Below are 19,699 nucleotides of genomic sequence, written 5' to 3' on the forward strand. Positions count from 1 at the left end.
AAATACTATTCATGTGGTTTTATAACCTACTTTTTGTATTAGTAATTATTCTTCTATGCAAATCTAGTATTCTGTTGTGTCTATTATATACTTAGTCATTCATATCACAAATTTTGAACATTTAAGTTATTTGCATACCTCAGTTATGGTAAGATTTCTATGACTATTCATTTAGCAAAATTCCAACCTACCTCTCTGTCCTTCTGACCTTCCTTCAACTTGATGATCAAAAATTGTTTTAAGTTGCATTTCTTTGATCACTCATTAATACTAAATGTTTTTTATATATACTCATATGCTTTTTTTTTTCCCTTTCGTATGTCAGTTTTTCTTTCCCCAGCTGTATGTCGGTGTTCATCTTTTCTCTATTGACTTGCTTTAGTACTAAGCTCAGTTAATCTTTCTCATAGGGCAAGGTGGTGTGCTTAGGAAATTTCCCCACCCCAAGATTATATAAATAATCATACTTCTTATACTCTGGTGCTTTTATGTTTAATTCTGTAATTAATTTGGAATTGAGCGGAGAGGAAGGGTATGTTGAAAGGAAAGAAAGAAAACTAACACGCTCTCCCTCCCAAAATGACTTATTTGACACAGTACCAGCTATTTAACAATCCACTTTACCTCATTGGTTAGAAATGCAACCTTTGTCATATACTACTTTCTGAAACATAAGAATTTATCAGTTTTCTTTTCAGTGATCTATTTGTTTATACTCCAGAACAAAACTAATTAAGTCTTCTGTAGTGTGGCTTTAATTAGTAATCCACATTTCTGTCCTTTACCTGTAAATATAATAAATTTCTTTTTTTCTTTGGTATCAATAAGGTATTGCTAGAATGTCACCATTCACAGGTTCATATCTGCAAAGTAAGGATGCAAGATACTTATTTTTAGCCAAAGAATTTGTTGCAATCTGTCCTGTGTGGTTGTAAGTGAAGACACTGATGTATGCAAAGCAGAGGTTTCAAAAAGTCCACCTGGCCCTCTGCACCAACATGGAAACAGTGATGAGAATGATGTCACTCTAGCAACCTGCCTGCATTTAGAAAGAATTTTGACTAGGTTTGTGTTTAATAGATCATGTTCCTTACATACCTTTTTTATATCTAGCCTTGCTTACTCAATTCAAAATAAGTGACCAGTACCAGTGTGAAAAGTTTCTGTAAATAAGTAATAATAATAAGTAATTTTATGGCTTTTGTGATAAAGTGAGGCTTGTTTTATTTATGTTGGGTTTTGTTTTTTTCCCCCCCTCTAGGTAGCCTTTCCAGTAAATATATGACTCAGGGAAAAGCCTCAGCGAAGAGGACCCAGCAGGAATCATGAGGGAAGGAAAAAATGCAGCACTCTAAATGGCCACTCAGGCGTTCCCATTCACTTTGAAATTAGGTTCATTTCACAGGACATAGCAGCATAGATCAGGCTTCAACTTAACATTTAAGGGAAATGTCAGATTTTTTTTAACTTAATGAAATTGTTAATGAGGAAAAAAAATTTAGTACAGTCCCACGTACCACGAATCCCCATAGATGTAAGGATTTTAAGAGAAAGCCATGATGTATGTATTTAAACCAGGTTTTTTTTTTTGTTTTGTTTTGTTTTTTTAGGCCAGGTTTTTAAAAAAAAAAAAAAAAAAAGTATAACTGTGGGCCAGTATTCAGTGAATACAATTTCATGGTTTTTAATTCTTTCAAAGCACACTGAAAGTGGTGTGCTGATACACCCAGAGTAAATTAACCCTTTTTTTCACCTACAAATCCCTTTTTTGTTTTGAAGAAGGGAAATTATATTTATTGTTTACTGAATCCTTGTGTGAAAGCATATCAAATATGTGTGAACTGCTACTACTGTATTTACAATTTACAAACCATATTTTATTGATATTTGTAGAAATGACAACATGAACATGAGCACCTATTCATGCGAGCCTTCCGTGGGTCAAGCAGCACCACCGAGGGGCTCTGGGGTTTTTTCCCTAATTTTAAGTAAGTTGACATAGAATTACTGTGCTCATAAAAAAAAAAAAAAAAAATGAAATAAGGAAAAGAAGGAGTCCTGTTTGCTGCTAAAATACATTTTCAAAGGAAAAATGACAAAACAGAAAAGCTTTTTACTTTTTATGATACTCGGAAATTAGGGTGGAGAACTTTTAAAAATCCCTGAGGATTAAAGAGGCCATCTCTGCCAATCACAAGTTTGGTTGGTGTCATTCTGGGTCTGACTGGAGCCCCCCCGGAACTGTTTCTCTAACTCCACAAACCCTCCAGAAGTAGAATGTGGTCAGAACAATGCCTCGGTTTATTTATCATTTTGAAATAAAACCAGAATTTCAACCTGTAATTTTATCCACATTACTTTCTAGCAAGAGTCCTAAATTTCATGAGGAAACCAGAGGAAGGAGTGAGGGCAGTATAAATCTGCTCCTCTTTATCTCGTGCTCCCTCTACTTTATCTCGTGCTCGAGCATTGACCCCACTGTGTGCCAAGCACTGGGCCCACAGGAGAGGCACCGGCTTGGTGGGATGAAGACAGAGAAGGACGGGGAGAGTGTTTGTTGGGCGAGCGTTCCCGGCTAGCAGAGGGCTCAGAAAATAGCACCTGTGAGCCCTTCTTTTCACCTACTTGAAGACATACTCCAGATAAAGAAGAATCCTATCAAAATTACCTACAGAATTTGGGAAGTTGTGGTAGAAGGGTTTGGTGATTGTTCCTTACTCAGTTTGGACAAACCCAAACACCTGAATTAACCGCATGAATTAGGTACCCAGGGCAGAAGCTGCTCTTCTGATTTCTCTTGCCTTCAGCATGAAAATGAGCTTGACTGGGCACACAATTCTTGTCACACTTTCTTTGAAAAGCTATTAATGCTGTCTTCTGGCATGATAGCAGAAATCGGAGGCCAGCCTAATTTTTGTTCCTTGCAGATTTCATTTTTCTGCTTGGATACCTCAGCAGAGGTTTCCCTGTAAGTTTTTTGTCTGTGACTTTTCTCTAAAACAGAAGCAAATCCCATGCATCTCCCTAGCCCAGTTTGGTTTTGGGTTGTTTTTTTCCAACTTGGAAAAGTATGTTAATTTTTTTTTTTTTTTACCTCAAAAATACATTTGTCTTTTTTCATTATTTCTCCATCATCTTTTTCCTTCATCCTAGGAGAACTCAAATTTAATCTCCACATGACTGGCTGGATTTTTTATGTCATTTTGCTGTTTTCTGTCTCACATGAATTTCATCATTTCACTTCTAATCGTCCTCAGCGTACCTCAGCCACCTTCCCTTTTCCTCTCATTCAAGTTTATTCTTATTATTTTCCTTTTCATGGAAACCATGTTTCCTTATATGCTTTTAAGAATGTTAAAAAGTTTCCTACATTTTATTCTAGTTCCTGGGTAAATTTCAGTCCCTCACACTGATCAATGGGACAGTGACCAGTGTTTGCCAGACCTGAAGAATGGATGACCCTTGACTTGGGCGCTGGTCACAGCCCCTTCTCAGCACCCCAGCCGGGACAGGTGCATCTGCTCCATGCTGAGGCCAGCTCCTTGTTATCGTTCAGATGCAGCTGGCCTGTCCTTCCGCAAGCTCCACAAATGCTTCACTAGCACAATTTCCTCTTTCTCCCAGGAACACATAAAATGAAATCTATTCTTACAGCCCCGTCTACTCTAATCCCTTGCTCAGTGTGTACAGTAATCAGCAGAGTGCACACTTAGAGATGTCACTAAAATGTTCTGACGTAACTTCAGTTTACTTTTCATTTTCAAATGTGTTTCACAAATGATTCTACTTAAAAAAAATCTTTACTGAGTGGGAAAAAAATCCTGGGTAAATAGGGTTTATGGTGTTACAGGCAAAAAAAGAAAGAAAAAAAGTTCAGATTCAGATGTTCACAGAATTCAACAAACTCCCATAAAATTGTAAAGATGTACTTAGTTCTTTTTTCTTTGAAAGTAGGCATGTTTAGACAACAGCAGTCAAAAATTTAGCACGCTTCCCTGGGTGGAATTCTAGGCTTACTTAGGGTCTCTGGCTCTGCCAGTTTTCCAGCCGAGAGTGTGGCAATCCTCCTAACCTCATGGCAGTTCAGTTTCCGTGCCTATAAAATGGAAGTCACACCTGCCCTTTCATAGAGTAGCGAGGATCAAGTGAGGTCTTGACTAGGAAAAACACTTTTAAATATCTAAAACCCTGAAACTAAGGCCCGAAGTACTATGTTGAACATTTCCCTATTTTAAGTTTTTAACCTATTGGTGGAAATCTAAATGTCACAGCTTGTCAACTCCCTCAACAGTTACCACACCCACCTCATGACGCCCTAGGACAGCTGCTGCCCTGAGATAAGGGAGCCCACATATTTCTTATATAGTCACAAAAATCCCCTAAGGCCAGTTTATCTCAGGGGCCTGCACCAGTTTCAAATAACATTAAGTATGCCTGACCCACCACTAAGTAGATTATGTGACTTACCACTCACATGCAAAACAGCCAACCAAGTGAAAAACTGAGTAGTGTGTATGAAATAGATGAAAGAATTAAGCATACATGGGGAGATCCTGAACCAGAAAATTTAGGATTAGATTTTTTACTTTTCTAATTCACTATACTAAAAGGCCAGAGTTTATGCATCACTTTTAAACTAGTTGTCCCAATGTTCCTGCCCTACCTATTCTAAAATTGTGAGGCTATGAGAAAGTGTGCCCAAGGGTGCTCTTGAAATCTATAAAGTGCTACATAATTACATAACAATATTTCAACAATTAAGAATCAGACATGGCATCTTTTTTTTTTTTGTACATTTTATTAACACAATTAGAACAGTTCCAGGTTCACAACAGAACTGAATGGAAAGTGCAGAGTTTCTGTATACTCTGGTCCCAACACAAGTCCAAATCCTCCACTATCCACATCCTGCACCAGCGTGGGGTATTTATTTTTTTCAACTGATGAACCTATGTGGACAGAACATTATCCCCAAAGTCCATTGTTTACATTAGGATTCCTTCTTGGTGTGATAGGTTCTGAACAACTAGCAACAGTTTATTGAGTTGCTGGTACTTAGCTATGTGCCATACAGTCCTCCAAGGGCCTTTCATTTAATCTTCACAGTGTCTGTAGGAGAAGGGCATCGGAAGTAAGACACCTTGTACCAAATCACCCAGCTAGTCCGATGAAGCCAAGACAAACCCACCATACTACCATCATCTAATCTCACCGTGTCTTTTGTGTTAAGCCGGGTTTAGAGGCAAAAACAACCCTTCTCTTACTGTCATCACTTAAGTGAATTTTGAACTCTCCAATCCTGTAGCAGATGAAAGACACCGGGCTCTAAAACACACTTCGCTGATTAGTTCTTTCCCCACGGAAACACTGAGCAGAGTCCATCCTCCCCAGGCCCGCCCCACCGACCTTCCTTTTCCCTTTACCTCTAGCACCGCCGCGAGGAATTGCCGCCCATGAGAAAAGCCAGCTCTGGGGAGGTTGCCCTCCGGAGCGCTAACCCTGCCGCACTCTGTCCTCCCAGGATCGCTCATTCTTTCCTGGACTCTCCAGTTACCAGGCTTAGGTGTATTTCAATTAACAAGCAGAATTATAAGGCAGAGGCCCCTGAGCAGCCACGGCAAGGTCTGGCGGACAACAGGTGTTCGTTCGAGTCTACTCCGTGGGTCTCGCTGAGGGCTGACGGAGCTGCCCCGTCACATCCCCGGAGGGCGCTGGCTTCCAGAGTCAGCCCCTGAAAGCGAAAGCTGTATTAGCACCAACCTCCAACAGCCCTTCAAGTCAGCACGCGGTGAGGGGAGGACGAGCAGGGGTGTGTTCGGGTGGTTTATTTCAGCACCCTGCGGTAAGTCTATGCCTGAAGAAGCGTCTAGCTCGACCAGGAAGGAAGACAAGTACGTGCGCCTGGGCCTCGGAACCCTTCTGCTCTGGAGAACACCAGCTCTCGCGTTCAGCGTTCCTAAGCAGTGACGCCGCACCTTTCCCACGGACAGGTCGGGGAAGCGACAAGCCTCCAGAGTCAAGCCAGCAGCCACTCCGCGTGCCCAAACCCCACTCCCCACCACGCGCCTAAGCAGCCCCCGGAAGACTACCTTACACCCCCCACGCACCCCAGCCTCGCGCTAATACCCCGCGTCACGTGCCCACAGCCCGAGCGCCGCGCCCCGCCCTCCGCCTGTCATTCATGCGGCCGCCCAATGACGGCGGCGGGGCGGGCCCGGGCGGGGTGGGGCGTGGGGCGCCGTGCGCCGGAGCCTGTGGCGTCAATGCGGCCGCCGTGTCCATGGAGAGAGGGTGAAGTGGCCGAGCTTCGGCCCGAGGCACCGGGGCTCCGGGACGGCGAGGATGTCGGCTTCTTTAGTCCGGGCCACTGTCCGGGCTGTGAGCAAGAGGAAGCTGCAGCCCACCCGGGCCGCCCTCACCCTGGTGAGTAGTCGGGGCGCGCGGTCGGACGGGTGACATTGGTTCACCTCCGCCCCCGCGAGGAGGTCACGGCGGCACGGCGCCCGGCCCGCTGTGCGGCCGCCGCGTCGCCGCCCTGCCCTCGGTGCCCTGGCTGGGGAGATAAACAAGCTCGGGCGGGGCTGCTCTGTGGGAGCCGGGCGCCCCGGGAACTACGTTTCCCAGCAGGCCGAGCGCCGCTGTCTGCGGGGCGGTGAGGGGCGCCGCGTGTGCGCGGAGCCCCGGGCCCCCGGGGAGGCCCGCTGCGAGCCGGGGCCGCGACTGTGCTCGGGTCGCGGGCCCTTAGGAGCTCGAGGAGCGGGAAGCTGGGGGAGGGAACCCGGACTTCTGCCCTCGAGGGGCGCGGGGAGGGCGGAAGCTCGCCGGGGGACGACGGGGCGAGCGCGGCGAGCGACGTGAGAGCTACCGCGTCAACAAAGCCCACCCCTCACTGAGATCAAGGCTGTAGTGCACAAAGGGTTCCTTCCTGGCGTCGGGGAGGCTTTTTGAAACACCCTCCGTCCCTCCAGCGGGCCTCGGCCGTAGTCGGCTCTCACGAAGGACAAAGAAGGATAAAAATTTCTACCCTGAGTGAACGTTGGGCGTTTTCTGGGTGAAAGGTTGAACACCCTGGGGAGGCACCGGAGTCCATACAGCGCACGGTCGCCGCAGGGTTTACCACGCAGACGCGATCCCTGGTGCTCTGCGCAGTTTGTTTGTTTTAACAGGGAAAACTCACATACCAAAAAAATTTACGCCTTTAAAAAATGTACCATTCGGTGGCATTTAGTACATTCATAGTGTTGTGCAACCATCACCTCTGTCGTTAGAAAACATTTCACCCCAAGAAAACTCCGTATCAGTTAGACGGTCACTTGTGTTTGCCGTTCCGAAAGGGTTGAATTTCATAGGAGAGCTTATGAATCAGTTCGGCCTTCTTCTCACCCCAGTCTTGGTTAAGGAGAAGCCTTTGTGCAAGCATTCCGCATCTAGAGAGTGGGAAGTCGAATTGGATCACGGATTCCATTCAAGCTAATGCTATAAAAAAGCCTGTTGTCAGAAAATCAGTGTTTCAACTGATAGAAGGAAGTTGTGATCAGGTGGGAGGATTCATATTTATAATGGATAAGTGTTTTTCAGCCGGTACAGGTTATCCTGATTATTCTATATTCCTGTTTTCTGTGCCACCAACCCTGTTTTCATGTCCAGAAGATAACATCATCAGATCTGAGAATTCTCCCACTGTCTTGAAAATCACAAGAACTGAAGGGCCTGGGTCATACTTTGTGTCTTTCAGTCTGAGTCAAAAAATACTGAGAACTGAAAAGAATTCTACTACTGATAATGGTAGAGCCAGAAAGAGGAGATGCTTTTTTGCCTTTTCTTTGTCCATCATTTAACATATTACCTGCTTGTTCAGAATCTGAGTCATTCCCTTCCTCCCCATCATTGTCATTCAGCTGACATTTAAGACGTCCTGTGTTTCAGGACAAAAAATAAATTGAGTTACCCAATTCCCACCCTCCAGGGACATAGTTGTGGGCCAGGCCATTGCCACCCCTGGAATTACCAGGGATAATAACAGCTGACATTCTCAGACCTGCGCTCTCTGCACTTGCTCCTGCTTCATGACCTGTCACCGGGCTTATTCTGCTAACAGAATGGTGTCAGTTCTTCATCTTGTCAGTTCTTAGTTCACAAGGGCTCTGTGTTGCCTTTGATCAAGTGTTTGATTAACTTACCAGAGGCCATTGTGTGAACTTAGCCTGTTTAACTGTCTAGCTAACTTTAAAAGTTTCTTTCCCTGTAGTCTTAGCTGGTGCCAGAGAAAATGCAAGTCCTGGTTGTTTTCCACCCATAGCCTGCATAGCAGGCTTGCAGTCATTTTAATCAGCATATGCTCCCTGCTCCCAAGACCCTGGCATGAACCTTGTAAATCCTAGCATGTTCTGTGGAGTGCAGAAGCAGGAAGGTGATCAAAGGGCTAATGAGTGAATACAGATAAAAGCTAATGAAACCAGAAATGATTCAATAAAATGGGTAGGAAGAGATCAGTGTTACCTAGATACATAAACTTCACATCAGTAATTTGACATGGTGCAAACTTGTCTAAGTGCTGTACCTACGTGGCCAGCAGAGGTCATCAAAAGGCTAGGAAAAGGAAAAGGAGTTGATGAAATGAAAACATGGTTCCATGCTGTCAGCGCCCAGGTATCCGCGTTAACTGATGTTAGTCCAGGAGAGGACTCATGGTTTGCTGGAACAGAAGGCTTACTTTGGTGACCAGCTAGCTGCGCTTAACACTTCTCTGCAACCAGAGATGGTTTCTTGGCTGAATGTTTTAAGTCTCCACCCCACCACTTCAAAGTGAGTACTTTTGGACACCTGCAGAGGAATTGACAAAAGAAATTGAATTTTTAGGAACCAGAGTAAAATATGATGAAAGCCTGAAAACTAACACTACCCTGCTGGCAGAGGCTTTTATTTCCATCATCCTACAGATCAGAGTTAGTGCAATCATAATTTAGGATTATGGACACCTGTCCATAAAGTGCAAAGTTGTAAGAGAATGATGGTACACAGCCAGCATCATTCTTCATGCACAGACAGAAATTAATTCATTATGTGCAGTGAGCGCTTTAAGACTTAACTTTCTAGTGGCACCTGGTTGAGAAGGAAGAGGAAACAATGTTACTTGAGCCCCAGTTAATTCATTGAAGGACAAGTACCAGAAGTGTTTTGGAGCAGTGATCAAGCAGTAATTTGTATATTTAGGCAATTTACAGGGCATTCTCCAGGAAACAATTGCAGGTCGCCTAAATGTATAACGATAAGAGGATAGTTAAATAAATTAGAGTAGATCCAGTTGGTGACCTATTATGTAGTCACTGTAAATAATTTTTTTTTTAAAGTTTGGGAGTCCTAACTCTTCATTCCTTAACTTACTGTCCCTTTATCAGTTATTTAATCTTTAATACTTAAATCACAGAATTGTAAGAATGAGATGATGCATATAAACCATTAAACACCTGGAAGGTACTCAGTAAATGGTTAATATGTTTATTAATGTGTATTATGAGAAACATGAGAAAGGCCACAAAATATACACACACAGAGATGACTAGGAAAAGACAAAAGGGAAAACATCATAATGCCACCTGTAGCTGTTAAAAGAATGAGTTGAAAGATACTGTAACTTGTTCATTGGCTGCTATTTGCCGTCTTTTAAACATTAAAATGCCATATTTGTAATGAAATTAAAATAGGTTGTAGTTGTTGGCACATGTTTCGTATACATAATCATGGAGTTAGCTTTGGTTTTAGTTTTGTTTTCTTGAGCAGCAGAATATTAAAATTGCCTGGGGAATTACTTAAGGAAATACAGTGTTAAGGATGAGAAGTTTCTAATACCAAAACAGACTAAAGATCTTTTTTAAGGGCCTTTTGTCTTGTTCTATGATCTACCTATGAGTAGATTAAAAACGATCATTCTGTTTCATTGAGTTTCAGGAATCTTAAACTTTAATTCATTGGCCAAATTGCAGGTGAATAAGTCCTTAGTTATATATACATTTCTTAGAAAAGTGTAGGTGTCTTAGTCGTTTGGGGGAGTGCATGGAAACGGGAGGCTACCAGGCCTGCAGCATGTTGTTGTGAAGTTTTTGGACTGTTGGCCAGATTGAGTGTACTTACTGCAGAGTTGCCAGAGCCTGCAAAGACTGGAGAGCCCAGGAGGATACAGAAAGTATTTTTTTATAGTAGCATTTTTTTTTTCAAGTGCCACATGTTCCCTTTTTGTCCTTCTGACTTGTTCTGAAAAGCAAATCCCTCACTTAGAAAGTGACAAGATCTGTATCTTTCCCCTTAAGTACTTACTCTGCTGGGTTTCCATCAGTAACACTCTGCCAGTGGAGTATGCTTGGTTTTGGCCTGACAGACGAAAATTAAGAAAGACTCATTTTGGTTCCTATGATGACAGTTCCCAGGCACACAAGTTACTTTTCCCTGGACAGTGTAGGGGTGTGAAGTCAACCACTTTGGGATAGGTGGACCACTCTATGAATTGTTTTTGTTTACTGTGTGTTTTCTACTAAGAGTTGGGAAAAGAAGAAAAAACATTATTTTGTAAAATCAAATTTGATAATTTAATAATCATGTGGAGATAGAAACGCGTGGGGCTGTTGACAGAGTGGTGTGTACTCCCTGACTTTTGTTTTGGTCTTGTAGCAGTGAACACTCATCACCTTTGACTCCCCAGCATTACAGGGCAAGTTGTACTTGCAATAAATATTTTCCCACGGTTGTGCTTTTTTTTTTTAAACTTATCGGAAATCCTTTGCTCTTTGACAGTAATTAGATTAATTTCTTCAGGGCTCAATATGGGAAATAAGACCATGAGACCAGCAGAAGCTAGTTTTTACTGACATTTGTTTAGAAGGGTAAATGAGCATTTTTTAACATTATTCTTCAGGAATATTCCTGTAACTATTTGAGGTTGACATGCTGTGATCTCAAAAGAAGAAAAAAAAAAAGTAATTCTCTTCTTCATTTCCTTCTTTCTCTGGCATACTGCTCCCTATTTCCACTATTGTCCTCCTGTTCTGGTAGAATTGTGGGGAAAGGCCTTTATAAATCACTACTGATGGTGATTTTTTTTTAACCTTTTTTTTTCTTTTATAGTTACACACAATAAGTATATATGTGTATACCCACTGTATATTAATAACTGAAGTCATAGTTTCACTGAACATTCATCTTTATTTAGTGTAATACATTGTATTGTTTTCTCTTCTTGTTTGTGTTTTTAAAAAATCCTAGTGTCAGCCTTCTAAATTGGTTTCATGGCTTTTCTAAATTGGGTCCGGACTCTGCTTCCACATCTTCATCTGGCCAGCACCCCCCTGGACAGACCCAAGAGCACACTTGGAGGCCATCCTCTTGGTCTGCTCCCTTAGCACAGGCTTGGGATTTGGCTACAGTTACTTCCAAGTCATAGGTCATAATGTCCACTCTGGGATTCCACAAACCAATAAAATGCCAATAAAAAAAACTGGAGGATCAGCACAGCATTGCCAGCTAAGCTAATAAAGTAGGAAGGACATGATCTCTTTGTTAATATGCTCTCATCATTGTAAAGTAGCAGGTTTATATTGAGCTCTTTGTGCCTGGCACTGTTGTAAATGTACTTCGTGAACTCATTTATTTAATCCTCCCAAGAATCCTGAGGAGGAGGGTCTGTTCTCCCCATTAAAGCCAAGTAACAGGCTTGGACACAGCTAGGAAGTAGGGCAGAAATGCCCTGGAACAGACTTTGTCCCTGACAACACCGTGAAAAAGCAGACAGGACCCAAGATAGAAATACAGTAGATGTGGGAAAATTGCTCTTCCCAGGAAGGGGGGCTTGGTGATCCTGACCCATACACCTAATACATCCTGGTGCTTTCCTCATTTTGAAGACGAATCGGCCAGGTAATTAAACAGCATTGCTCCTGAAAAATGCCTCCCGGTGCTTGTTTCTGTAGTTGACTAGCTTAATTCTGTTCATCCGGATATCCTGAGATGATATTTTAAGCCACATTTAGTAGCTGTGCGAACGCGTGGTGGGACTGGTATGAGAGGCACCCTCTGGGTTGATGCTGCTGCCTTATTTCCTCTCTGCATTTTAATGGGCTTGAAATAGATTTGGGGTAAACAAACAAAACAAAACAAAAACAGTAGAGTTAATAGTAATCAAAAGGAAAACTGCCTGAAGGTTTGCTTCCCCAGCGATTCCTTGATTGATTCTTGGCTACTGAGCGCCTTCTCTGTGTCAGGGATTGTCTTGTTGCCGAGCATGCAGCAGGAGCACAGAATAGAGGCTGCCCAGCAAACATAGGTTTGTGATGTAAGTAGAACCAGAGAACTGATGACAGGGAGCCGATCTTGACTGGGGGGAACAAGATTCAAAGGATATTGCTAGAAGATATGTTAAAAATAAAAATAGGATGTTTTGAGTTGAGGAGAGTTCATGTGTTTATGTACAAAAGCCACAAGGTACTCAGACAAGAATGGAATATAAATTTGTCAGACAAAATGTGCTAATAGACTTGAATAGTCTTAAAAGACTAGGAACTATAAGGCTTTAAAGAAAGCAGGTATTGTAGCTAAAAACTTAATAACTTGTTCTTTTTTCAGACACCTTCAGCAGTAAACAAGATAAAACAGCTTCTTAAAGATAAGCCCGAACACGTAAGTAAAACCAATCAGATGAATATTCAGTAAAAAAATTGAAGTTGGGGGCGCCTGGGTGGCTCAGTTGGTTGGACGACTGCCTTCAGCTCAGGTCATGATCCTGGAGTCCCAGGATCGAGTCCCGCATCGGGCTCCCAGCAACATGGGGAGTCTGCTTCTCCCTCTGACCTTCTCCTCGCTCATGCTCTCTCTCACTGTCTTTCTCTCAAATAAATAAATAAAATCTTTAAAAAAAAAAAAAAATTGAAGTTGTATTTTCACAATGAATTATCTTGTGATACACAGTATGTTTTCATTGGTTAGGGATTTTTATTTAAAAAGTAAAATACACTTGTGATTTTTATTTTTTATTTTTTTTTTAAGATTTTTATTTATTTATTTGACGGGCAGAGATCACAAGTAGGGAGAGAGGCAGGCAGAGAGAGAGGAGGAAGCGGGCTCCCTCCTGAGCAGAGAGCCCGATGCGGGACTCGATCCCAGGACCCTGGGATCATGACCTGAGCCGAAGGCAGAGGCCTTAACCCCCTGAGCCGCCCAGGCGTCCCCGCTTGTGATTTTTAGAGGCTCAAATAAAATATAACAGGGTATCGAGGGAAAAGGACGTCATTTTGTGACCCAAACTCTTGGCTGTCTTTCAGCCTTCTAAGGGGCCACCTCTTAAGTGTCCTTCCTGAGATGAACATCTGTGTGTCCATCTCCTTCCCTACTTAGAGAAAGCATTCCGTACATGCTGTGGTTACGCTTTGCTTTTTGCCCCTAATAATATAGCTTGAAGTTCTTTCCAGAGCATTACAGAAAGACCCACCTTTTTTATCATTCTTATGACTGGATATATTAGTGTATTTTATTGAACAGGTTCTATTTATTTAGCCAGTGCCCCATATTAAGGTCTTTGGGGTTGGTTACATCTAGTGCTGCCACCAATATCGTTCAGCAAATATTTAGTGTCTGTAGCGTGTCAGGTGCATTGTTCTAGAGGACTAAGCCTGTGCGCCTGACTTAGTGCACCCCTGTAGGCTGTCCTCCTAGACACAAAACTGTTGAGTATGGGGAGTGTGCATTCCCTTTCACCTTAGGGCATTGTTGCCTGTGGAATACTGTAAATTACATCCAAGTACTAAACTACTGATATTTAGTAATTAGACTTTGGAGTGGTGTCTAGGTTCTGCTGTACAACCTACATTATTACAGTGTAATGAAGTTCTGGCACATTCTTCCTAAGAATTACTAAATGCTAAAATGTATCCGTGTGGCAACCCCGTTAGGATAGACTGATGGAAAGAGTATATATACACGGGCCAGATGAAACGCTAGTGTAGCTGCGTGTAGGTTTGAGGGATGGCAGTGACATGAAGAGGAGGGAGCACGCACGCCTCATGGGGTGTCACTGCTGGCGCGAGCAGTCCCTTTTCCAAACTCCAGGTACCTAAAGCTGTATTTTCTGTCTTCTGTAAGTGTCTGTATTCATTCCTAGTCGTTGGACCTCCTGCTTTGCTTGAGTCTTCCTGTTTATAATGATAAAAGCTAAGTCAAGTTAATACTCAGGACATGTGCTCCAGAATTCCAGCTAGATGGTTTCTTCTTGGTCACGCTGAATGTGTGAATCGCCCCGCACGTTCTCTTCTCTCTCTCTGGGAGTGAATAAGACCACAGTTCTCTCTCCTTGGTAAGGACAGAAGAGACTTCAGTCGGACTGCTTCTCAGAACTCCCAGGCAGCTTAGCATTCTAGCTCCCGCTCTCACCAAGTGTCTTCCTGCTCCATGATTACTTTCCTGAAGCAAATATACATTGCTGCTTTTAAGAGAATCAGCATCTGCTTGGCGAAATCCTACTTTTTGTGATAATACTTTTACTGTATACTTCAAAAAAGCAGATAGGATCCAAGATTAGATGTTCGGTAGATATTGTTAGGAAATCACATTAAGATAGACATTAGATTAAGGCTGATATTTTAAAAGTGCACTTTGGTCCCATTTTAACTTCTTAACATCTCTGCGGGCTGCAGTCTTTTGATTTCTGGTACTTGAGAATGTTTGCATAGTTCTGCATTAGAATTAAGGCCCTGTGTAAAGGCAGGATGGTTTCCAGGGGATGGCCTAGGGACCTCACTGAACCTAAACAAAGGGAAGCTTCCTGAGAACATCTCTTGAAATGAGGAATTGAGAATTTGTTAGGTATAGGCTCCTGGGTGGCTCGGTTCCTTCGGCTCAGGTCATGATGCCAGCTCCTGGCATAGAGCCCTGCATCGGCCTCTCTGCTCAGCAGGCAGCCTGCTTTCCCCTCTCTCTCTCTGCCTGCCTTTCTGCCTACTTGTGATCTCTGTCTGTCAAATAAACAAATAAAATCTTTTTTATTAATTTTTTTTAATTTTTTTATTAGGTAGTCATCTGTGCCATCAGGTACTTTTCTTTTTCCTTTAAAAAAAGGGATTATTCATGTTTAGAATTAAAATTCTTCCTTTAAGGGGCACTTGGCGGGCTCAGTTGGTAGAGCAGGTAACTCTTGATCAGGGGGTTGTGAATTCAGGCCTCACATTGGGCAGAACTTACTTTAAAAAACAGAAGCCAAAAAAAACCCTCTTCCTTTAAAAATATTATTCCCAGCCTAATCTGCCAAAAGCAAGGGTTAAGTAGTTAACATGCATTGGTATAGTGGACTGCCAAGGCATTATATGCAGATGATAATTGGGACAGTTAATCACATGGAAGGATGATGCCTTAAGTGGCAAAAACAAATCAGAGAATTAAGACTTATTCCTGTTATAATAAAGCCTGTGTTTAGATTATATGTATCTATGACAAGGACTGGAACTAAAAAGGAAAAAAAAATGTTTTCCGTAGAGTGGTAGTGACTGGTTTTGGGTTTTTTGCATTTAGTTGTTTTTATTTTAGGATCCCCACTAGTATTGCAGTGCTGTTTGTTAAATAGCTAAATTTTTTAAATGCTTGTTTCCCTTTCCACTTATACTTCTTGGTGGGATATTTCATAGCCAGAAATCTAATATCTCTTTAAGCTTATGAAGAAACAAATGTCAAATAGCCAGGGTTTTTATGAATGTTTAATATGCACTACTTTAAAACTAAGTTTATATTTACACTGCTTTTTCAGGTAGGTCTGAAAGTTGGTGTCCGAACCAGGGGTTGTAATGGCCTTTCTTATACTCTAGAATATACAAAGACAAAAGGAGATTCTGATGAAGAAGTTGTTCAAGATGGTGAGTTCCAAGCATACATAGTGCTTGCTGTGAGGTAGGGTGGTTTGATGGACTTTCATGTATCAGATGATTGATACACGGCAGCTGAGTGAGAATGGTACCGGATTGTCCCCCATTTTGCTGATTAAGAGACTGAGACATGGGGAGGTGAAATAGCTTGTCTGAGGGTCACTGAGGCTAGTTCAGTGGCCTGGGGAAAAGTTGAACCTACTCAGGTTGGCTCCAGAGGGTATGCTCTTATCATTTGTTTTATTTCAATTAGAAAAGATAATCATTGCAGAAAGATGTTAAATGCTGAAACTTCAGACCGAACCATCCATCTTTTGGGAAGCAGCAATTTGACGTCTATACCAAATAAGTAATGTCATCTCGTGCTTTTGAAGAATCTGTGTTTTAATTTTTATTAAAAATGCCAGTGCTCTAATTCTCTCTTGCCCCCTGGCCCTACCCAATAATCTGATAAAACCTATTTAGAACAAAATAATGTCACGGCCTCGGGGGAACTTCAAAGAGCACTAGCACGGGTATTTCAGTGGTAGCTCTGCGTCAGAGCTGTGCTATTACCTAGCTAATTCATCTCATTAAAGTGAAGTTACTGACCAATGATGACATTTTTGTTGTTGTTGTTTTTATCAAGTTGTTTTAAAGTGAAGTTACTGACCAATGATGACATTTTGTGTTGTTTTTTAGATCTCTACATTAAATACCTTAAATATTAAATTTTTAAATTTTAAATATTAAATCTTTCTGAAGATGATTTCTAATAACTATATATAGTTTATATTTGAGTAATTACTCAGTTTCTTATAAGGAAGAAAGCTTTCTTAGACCAGTAATATTTATGAAGATACCAGCCTCTACCAGCGTAATTCCAGGGAGTTACGTTACTGCCAGTTTTCCGGCCCATGAGCAGAAGAAGAAAATGGCCACGTTGCACTCGTGGGCCTCATGACACCAGCCCCGTGTATCACAGTCCTGTGTATGTGTGTCTGCTTTCCAGTGTGTCATGTGTACAGATGTCCATGCAGGCTTTTACACATTTATTGACTCTGTTTTTACAGAAGTCTCAGAATATACGCCTTTCCTTCATGTTGCAAATTGGAAAAATGGGTGAAATACAGTGAAAAGCAAATTCTAGTTTTGCGTGGAACTGTCATGGAATATGCTTCTCTGCACCTGTCAGGCCTAATACTGTGTTTGACTTAGATCATTGAGTGGAAAAGGGACAGACAGGAAACTGAGCACTAAAGCTCTTAAAGGAAATAATGAGATAGATTCAGAAGCTTCCTGTTAGACTTTTGTCAGTGGTTAACTATTTTAAAAGTTCACTTGTGCTTTGAACCAGCAGGTTCCATAGACCTGCAGGCTTTATGTGACATGTGTTTTCTTCTCCCCAAGGAGTCAGAGTGTTCATCGAAAAGAAAGCACAGCTAACACTTTTAGGAACAGAAATGGACTATGTTGAAGATAAATTATCCAGTGAGTTTGTTTTCAATAACCCAAACATCAAAGGAACGTGTGGCTGTGGAGAAAGCTTTAATATTTGACTACTCTGGCTGTAAGCTCCAACAACACTCATGGAAGTCCTAGGGCTTACTGAAGAAATCATGTGACTGTCACGTGCTTAAAGTTTATAATGTATGACTGCCTTACAAGGAAAATAAAATGATGCATTTTGAAAGTGAAGCCAGTGTGTTAGATTCCAGAAGAAGCGATACTTGTATTCTTCTTAGAGGCAGAAAACGAGAAGCCATTCCTCTCTTTGGGTCATTTTCCTGATCTGTAAAGAAAAAAAAAATCCTACCCTGCACTTAATTGTCTTGCATCCTTTCTATTAGAACCAGCTTCATGAACGCTGTCTACCTGGGAGGATTTCAGGAAAAGTATTTTTAATACGTGTGCACGCCATAGCTTGCTGTTGAGAGTGGCGTGAACGTGCATTTCCCGACCAGATCGATGGCTCGTAAAATTCGGAGGCAGAAGATCCTGAGAGCGGGCGTGACGTGGAACTGCACTGGTTTTCTGCCCAAACTTGACACGGCATTTCTACATTTGTATCCAAAATGTCTTTGTCAGATGCCTCATTTGCTTTACCCTTTAGCAACACCAGCCAGTAGATGAAAGTATCGAACAGAGATTTCCTTGACTGCAGTGCAGAACAGTTCTGAGCGATGGCATCAAAAGGTAAGAAAGACTTCACCCACTGTTTTTAATCCATTTCTTTTGCCACCCAAAACGTCCCCTCAAAGGTTGAATCTCAGGCTGGTGTCTTATAAGCCATCCAGCACACCCCCTCGATTCCGTACCGGGGGAAAGCAGCCCCCAGTTCGTCCATCCTCACTCCAGGGGGCTGTGTAGCCGCAGAGCTGGGACAACTCTCTCCTCCCGCCCGTGTAGGGGACATTAGCTCTGCAGTCAGTGAAGGTCAGTGTGTGGTCTGGCTTCTTCATCTGATTGGCATTTTGATAAGGTTTCTTTGTAATTTGTTGAAGCTCATACTTTGGTTATTTTATTTTGAGTGAGAAGAATCTTATTTTAAAACCCACTTATGTGAATTACCATCTTGTTTCCTTAGAACTTTGAAACAGTGGTTTATGCTAGCAGAGAAGACATTTGTAGCAACCCCAAAATATCCTTTTAAATATAGTCATCAGTTTGAAGCAGCACATGAGGGTCTTTTCTTAAAATTTTCAATACATGTACACTTTCTGGATCTCAAGTTCAATGACTGAAATTCTTAACCTAACATTTCGTCACCAACTTTCCTTTGAAGGCATTCTTTTTGCCATTTAGTTACTGGTTTTCCTGGGTTTGACATATTAAGTGTTCTAAGAGAAGACTCATACGCTTTTTTTTGAAAGCTGACTTTGTTTTGAAGTCGCCGTCCTATTTATGTCCGTCGTGTTTACTGAAGTACCTGGCACAGAGTACACCACCGCTCCGAGCAGTAGCTGTATGTACGTGCTCCTGAGTCCACGTTGTTAATGATTGTCAGCCCACTTATTATCTGTGCAATACTGTACGTATGTAGAGATTGAATTGTCAATAAAAAAAGAACATGGCCTCTTTGTGATCATAAAATTGCTTTTTCTTTATAATGAAGAAGGATTTGGGAATAGTAGCTCTTCCAGCGACTAATGAATAATGGCTGTTTTCTCTAACCAGTGTCGTCACCAGCAGGCATTTTCTGTGCCAGATTCTGTTGCATCATCATCTTGCTGCTGTGTTCTCCATGCAGCCCTTTGACAGAGCCATTTGGGATTTCTCTTGGCCCCAGACACGCCAGCATTCCCTTTCTTCTGCAGCCTGTCTTCTCCCTGTTTTGCTTCCTCCGTCCTCTCACACAGATTCCTTCTCATGTTCTCGTGTCATAATCTCTCCCTGGAATGCTCTTTCCAGATCTGTCTTCCAGGCTTTATGTTCACCTCAGGCATGTTCATAAGCACCTGCCCTCCGCCTGCTCTGAGGTTTCACAGATGACTGGAGCTACTCCCCGACCCCAAGAGATCTTAGGGTTGGCAAATGAGACACCAATGAAGAGAACGCTCTAAGTGTTGCAGTAGGTAAAATGTAATGCCTGCTTGCTCCATGCCAGGAGCTGTTTGAATGCAACCTTCACAGTAAGCCAGTGAGGTACGTCTGACTCCTGTCATTTCATAGATGAGAAATCGAAGCATGCCGTGACCAAAATAGTGGACCTAAGTAACACGGTCAGCGGCCAGGTCAGAGTGACCGCCCACCTCATCAGGCACCAGCCTGTGCTCCTAGCAGTCGGGCCATGCTGCATGTTCTAGCACCCAGATGGCTGCGCTTTC

General features: G+C 42.4%; 2 protein-coding genes and 1 long non-coding RNA gene across 5 annotated transcripts in view; 2 read left to right on the top strand and 1 right to left on the bottom strand.

Annotated features, from left to right (window-relative positions):
- The window catches only part of TUT7 (terminal uridylyl transferase 7), a 59,097-nt gene extending 56,754 nt beyond the window's left edge, over positions 1-2,343 (top strand). Inside the window, 1 exon segment of the mRNA XM_032308694.1 lies at positions 1,262-2,343. Within this exon segment, the coding sequence (XP_032164585.1) occupies positions 1,262-1,329 (68 nt within the window). The 3' untranslated portion in view covers positions 1,330-2,343.
- Positions 2,344-4,867: 2,524 nt separating this feature from the next.
- LOC116571023 lies at positions 4,868-6,147 on the bottom strand. The gene is made up of 2 exons (XR_004277654.1): positions 5,424-6,147; positions 4,868-5,109 (listed from the first exon to the last, which is right to left on the bottom strand). It is a non-coding gene; the product is annotated as an uncharacterized LOC116571023 (long non-coding RNA).
- A 79-nt stretch (positions 6,148-6,226) lies between these two features.
- On the top strand, positions 6,227-18,946 carry ISCA1 (iron-sulfur cluster assembly 1). 3 transcript variants are annotated; one of them, XM_032308708.1, is made up of 5 exons: positions 6,227-6,423; positions 12,613-12,666; positions 15,837-15,884; positions 16,696-16,823; positions 17,283-17,570. In XM_032308708.1, the coding sequence occupies exons 1-5, from the start codon at positions 6,343-6,345 to the stop codon at positions 17,347-17,349; spliced, it is 378 nt and encodes a 125-aa protein (XP_032164599.1). In that variant the 5' UTR covers positions 6,227-6,342; the 3' UTR covers positions 17,350-17,570. The 3 variants fall into 3 exon arrangements, with proteins under 3 accessions (XP_032164599.1, XP_032164602.1, XP_032164600.1); XM_032308709.1 differs by lacking the exons at positions 6,227-6,423; positions 12,613-12,666 and adding exons at positions 13,138-14,091; positions 15,050-15,069; XM_032308711.1 differs by lacking the exon at positions 16,696-16,823 and having other exon boundaries at positions 15,779-15,884; positions 17,283-18,946.
- The last annotated feature ends 753 nt before the right edge of the window (positions 18,947-19,699 follow it).

Source organism: Mustela erminea, chromosome 12, assembly GCF_009829155.1.
Source record: "Mustela erminea isolate mMusErm1 chromosome 12, mMusErm1.Pri, whole genome shotgun sequence".
NCBI lineage: Eukaryota > Metazoa > Chordata > Mammalia > Carnivora > Mustelidae > Mustela > Mustela erminea.